This window comes from Nelusetta ayraudi, unplaced genomic scaffold, assembly GCF_046127955.1.
Source record: "Nelusetta ayraudi isolate G7.1 ecotype Tasmania unplaced genomic scaffold, CSIRO-AGI_Nayr_v1 ptg000011l, whole genome shotgun sequence".
NCBI lineage: Eukaryota > Metazoa > Chordata > Actinopteri > Tetraodontiformes > Monacanthidae > Nelusetta > Nelusetta ayraudi.
The window spans coordinates 20,691,904-20,697,042 of NW_027466061.1; the positions used below are offsets into that span (position 1 = coordinate 20,691,904).

Consider the following 5,139-nt stretch of genomic DNA (forward strand, 5'->3'; position numbering starts at 1 on the left):
TTAATTAAATAAATAAATAAATAAATATGTGAGAATGATTCCTGAAAAATTGAAAAAAAAAAAAAAAAAAAAAGAGGTTTTCTATTTTAGTCTTGCATTTTAAAGGAAATTGATATTGCATTGATTTTGTACACAATATACCAGAAGATGATCCCATGATGATGCGCTATGTAAAAGATGAACTTTGATTTGAATAAAATGTAATTGACAAGCACAAAGACTTTCCTTCGCCACCTGATCTGCACCGAGTTTCACTGATGCACGCCGGTTGGCAGCGGCGCGACGGAATGGCCAACGCCTCCTGGATCCAGGCGCTGGGAGGCAACGGTTTTCTGAGTTCTTTCATCCATTTTACATGTCGAACGATCGTCGTACGTGTCAAGGCTTTACTGGCTTTGAAGCGGCGATCACATGATCCACCGTGTGACCGTGCGTCGTGCGGATCGAGCGCCCGGACTAGTTAAAGGAACCGGGCTGTTACGTGTTCAACATGTTGGTGCCCCGGGATTTCCCATCACTATTTCAGCGCCAGTTAGTAATCACATTGGAGCTGTTCCGCAGTAGCTGGTGTAACTTCATAAAATTATACATAAGAATGACATGGCGGTTAAAGTACAGTACAGTGCACGCTAGTAATGTGTTCTCGTTGACAGGAAACGCCCATGTCACCCACCATTTTACCGTGAGCACTTTCACATCAGGTTGTCTCGATAGATTAACCGTCCACATAAGCAAGCCACATTATTCACAAGCAAACCTGTATTATAAATCGACGCAAGGAACTAACGGTCGAGATCCCAGACGGAAAAGCCCCGTCAGTTCTCTTGAACACGGCGGACCAATCACGTCGCATGTTATACAACAGCGAGCGGAAGGCTAACCGAGAGGGGGTGGGTGGGAGAATCGCTGGCTCGTGGGCACGGAAGTGTGCGCGTGTGTGTGTGAGAGAGAGAGTGTGTGAGGGAACTGCCGTTCGAACGAAGAGAACAATGGGTGTTGAAATTGAAACATTACAGGCCGGCGACGGTAAGAAAATTTCTATTTAGCCAATATATATATTAGCTTTTAAAACAGTGCTGTGCTTTGATTTGCGTTAATGTGCTGCCTTTTCAGGAAAGACGTTTCCGCAAAGGGGGAAGAAGGTTAGCGTGCACTACGTTGGTAAGACGGCTTTTGTTTCCTCTCACGGATTCAAATAATTTCAAACCTTGTTTTTTTTTTTTCCTTTATAAAAATATATATGGTTCATTTGGTGTCAAACGCCTGCCGTGTGTTTGATTAATGCGCAGGTCCTTAAGTCGTGAATTGTGTTTTTTTTTTTCTTCTTCTTCTTCTTCTTTTTCTTTTTTTTTCCGTAGGCGTGGGTTGGTCGGTCTCTACAGTAGCTACAAGAGGCTAGCGGGATCCTGTAGTCACACTAGCTCTATCTACCTTGCTCTACCTTACATAAACACAATGACTGAGGCAAAGGCGACTGTCACAAATGCATTCTCTGCCACACAAACGCACGAACCTATGAACTTGCTTATAGGAACCGTGCTTTAATATTGTTGCCGTTTAAAAAACAACAACAACTTGCTTCATAGACTTTTCATTGATTTTCTTTATTATTATTATTATTATCATCATCATCATCATCATCATTAGTATTAGTATTACTATTATTATTATGAAAATGGGATTGAAATAGGTGAAAATGACCTCAATCAAGTTAATTTTTCAGGTCCATTTTTGGAACTTAAAGGGGCAACTACCAATGGTGAAAGCAATGTCGTTCATCGCTAGAGGGAGCGCTTGAGCACACATTGAAATGAAAACAAAGAGACTTGGGAGCCCCACCTCCTTGCACTCTGCATCCCTACCGCTTGGTCCCCTCCACAGTCTCGTATGCGAAGCAGCAAACACCCACTGATGAGCAAGAAGAATGTTGAGCGCATGCAATACTGCGCATGTGAATTTTCAAGTGAACAGGCCTGAACTGGACCTGCTAACAAGTTCACCACCAGTGTGAATGTGGTGTGAATGAATAATGGGTTATATAAATCCAATCCATTATTATTATTATAATACTATTAGTAGTAGTAGGTCCCATAGGGATAGTGGATAGTTTTCACCTGTCAGTCACATCAGTTTTGAATATCAGTGAACATGTAGCCCTCTCCCAAACATATGAAAACCCTTCCCATACATTTAACTCACACATACACAAAAAAGCAATAGGCAGGAGGATAAAACCCTTAAACCTTCTGTTACCAGAACTATCACCATGTGCTGTTTTGCTGGGGACCGCTGTCAGTGATGAAAAGCGGTCATCTGGGAGAGAATTCTGCTACACTAGACCTCTTTTGTCTCATTGTAATTATCGAAAGTCCTAAAGTCAGAGTTATAATAAAACATACTTTTTAGTATGCATTGGCCTCTCAGGTGTTTTAGCAGAATACGGGGGGTATCAATGATAGTGGTCCCCTTGGAAACACGATGGCAACAGAGTTCTGGCAACTGAAGGCGACCGTCTAGATTTAGGCTTGTCACTTATATCCAGCACAGTTTTCGCTAACTGCAGTATTCACGTTATTTGCATGTGTGTTTTTTCCTGGAGTTGCAGTGTGTTTGGCAGCCACAGGGGCAGTTGCTACTTGCTATTTATAACGGTGGTAGGGCGGCAGTCACGTTGGGCAGGAGAAGGCAGAGATTTGATAGACAGCAGGGTCGAACTCAACAGAGGGCGTGGCGGCAGTGTTTTCATTGCCTGATATCTGAAAATGATTAACATTGCTTATGCCGCTTGTAATTACACGTGTTCAGGTGTTTAAAAGGGCTTAAAAACATTACATTTGACAAAGAAAATTGTGTAAGAACCAATAATCAACAGCTTACTCTGTATGTCTGTGTTTGAACAGGTACACTGACAAATGGGCAGCAGTTTGACTCCTCCAGGAATCGCGGAAAGCCCTTCAGTTTCACAATTGGACAGGGCCAAGTAATCCGAGGTTGGGATGAAGGAGTTGCCAGGGTAAGGATGACACGCGGCATCCCCTTTGTTTGAAGAATTCAGCTAAAACCTTGCCCTTTTTAAATGAGTTTGCATCGTGTCAATTCTTATTTAGTTTAATTACAATTAGCAACACTTATTCATATACGCAGACGGTAATCATGATAAGGCAGTGGAAGAATTCTTGTCAGCTCATTTCATTCTGGATTGGTCAGTCTCAGTCTGGATGGAGTCTCCAACTGCACACATTATGGAGACAGTGGCTTGTCCACGATTTAGAAGGTTTGGAAGAAGACCCTTCAGTCGCCACGTCTGTGTCTTTACAATAATTAAAATAATATGGGATAATTTACCCAGTATTACTCATGTGTTGGTTGCAGCTTGCAACCATCATTTATGCACGTAGGCATGGATGAGTGAATTTAAGTACAAAAGATGTACCCGCTTATGAATGTCCAAATGCCAGTTAGGTCACTTTAGCCCTTTGTATTGAGAAACAATTTCTTTGCCTCCACAGATGAGTCTCGGCCAGCGTGCAAGGCTGACCTGCTCTCCTGACTACGCGTACGGCAGTCAAGGTTTCCCACCCACCATCCCAGGAAATTCAACGCTCATCTTTGACGTCGAGCTTCTCGATTGTTGAGTGTTTTGAACTCAAAATGTCTTGCATCAGAATTTCTTGTTTAGTCCACCCACTTTGTGACACGCAACATCATTAAAAGGTGCTATCACTAGCATTTGCGGCAAATAACTTAAAATTTATTGTTGAGACACTTGACACACGACTGATTTCGGCACTATTAGCGCTCCAAAAATGACACGTTGGCAGAAAGACAAAGAAGAATATTACCACATCCTTTTATGGCCTGTATTTTTTTTTTTTTTTTTTGTTAAATTGTCATTCATTTACCTTTAACCTCTCCTCCCCACTGAGAGCGTCTGCGGCCCAACTGCTTCACGTGAAGCTTGCTACATCATTTGCCTGCTCAGACTTTCAGTGGGAAGGAACCCTAAGTTGTTGAACCATCATTTATTTTAGAAAATCCACATTGGGAATAAAACATTTTAGACAGTGATGCTTTCTTCAAATGTGCCATTGACTTATCTGCCTAAATGTCACACTTTTTTAAATAAAGAATCTGTGCTTTCTAGATTTAATGTGGTCCTTCTGGTGAGAGCTTCAGGTCTAAATTCACTTCATCCTTAAAAGCTTATGATTAAATATTCTATCCTGATTTGTTGCCAGTTAAAGTTTAAAGAACAATTTTAAGTATGTCACCACGCTTCTATTTTTTTTTTTTGCTTTGTATTTTTGTGCCATTGTTTAAGACCTCAACTCATCTATCCTTTACAAATGAAGTGACATTGTATTTCTTTTTGTGCCATTCCTTAGTAACTAATGTTTCACCTGTGGGTAATGACTGAAATAAAAAGGTGGTATACTAAATTTCTTCTTTTCTGAGGTTGATTTTTTTTTCTACATCATTACCATTAATCTACCAAATGTATTGCAATCATGTAATACATTGAGCATGTATTGCCTTGCAAACCGCATTGATTTTCTTTATCATTGACTGCAGCTACCTTTCCAAAAACATTAATAACTGCAATGTTTGGTACTATTGACCTATTGATAAGATGTAGTCCATCTATAGTTGAACAATCAAAACGTGGCTATTTTTGTTGATTATGTACAAAAGGTCTGCTGCTTTGTAAGAGGGAAATATGTTCACACATGATTGGGAATTTCTGTATTTGTGGAATGAGGTGTAATGGCTTCCATAGAAACTACCTAAATTATACCAAATGTTTTCTTGGCCCTAAAGCTGTAAGCCATTTTTCTGATAGTTGTCATGCAGGATCATTAAAAAAAACAAAAAAACTGTTACACTCGAACTTTATTTAAAAAATAAAAAAGATGAAAAAAAGCTTCTTTTTTTTTCTTCTTCTTAAAGAAAGTCCCTCGTTTCCATTAAATAATTCAGTATTGATGAGTTTGATTGCATGTCAAATTAAAACTCTTTGTATTGGGGTGCTTCCAAGCAATTGATTTAGCGTAGTAGAAACATACAACTTTCATTCTCGCCTGGATTCTATATCTCATAAAAATGTGATCACACCAAATGTTGATGTGCACACTATACATT

At 40.0% G+C, this 5,139-nt stretch overlaps 1 protein-coding gene across 2 annotated transcripts; it reads left to right on the forward strand.

The window, feature by feature from the left end:
* The first annotated feature begins 865 nt into the window (after positions 1-865).
* LOC142885413 (uncharacterized) lies at positions 866-4,439 on the forward strand. 2 transcript variants are annotated; one of them, XM_076021831.1, is made up of 4 exons: positions 866-1,026; positions 1,114-1,161; positions 2,901-3,013; positions 3,510-4,439. In XM_076021831.1, exons 1-4 carry the CDS (start codon positions 990-992, stop codon positions 3,633-3,635), a joined length of 324 nt encoding a protein of 107 aa, XP_075877946.1. In that variant the 5' UTR covers positions 866-989; the 3' UTR covers positions 3,636-4,439. The 2 variants fall into 2 exon arrangements, with proteins under 2 accessions (XP_075877946.1, XP_075877947.1); XM_076021832.1 differs by lacking the exon at positions 1,114-1,161 and having other exon boundaries at positions 881-1,026.
* Positions 4,440-5,139: the final 700 nt, after the last annotated feature.

Coding starts and splice junctions, on each gene's coding strand:
- LOC142885413 (XM_076021831.1), top strand. CDS start 990: ATGGGTGTTGAAATTGAAACATTACAGGCCGGCGACG. Junction 1,027..1,113: donor AACATTACAGGCCGGCGACG/GTAAGAAAATTT, acceptor CTGCCTTTTCAG/GAAAGACGTTTCCGCAAAGG. Junction 3,014..3,509: donor GGGATGAAGGAGTTGCCAGG/GTAAGGATGACA, acceptor TTGCCTCCACAG/ATGAGTCTCGGCCAGCGTGC.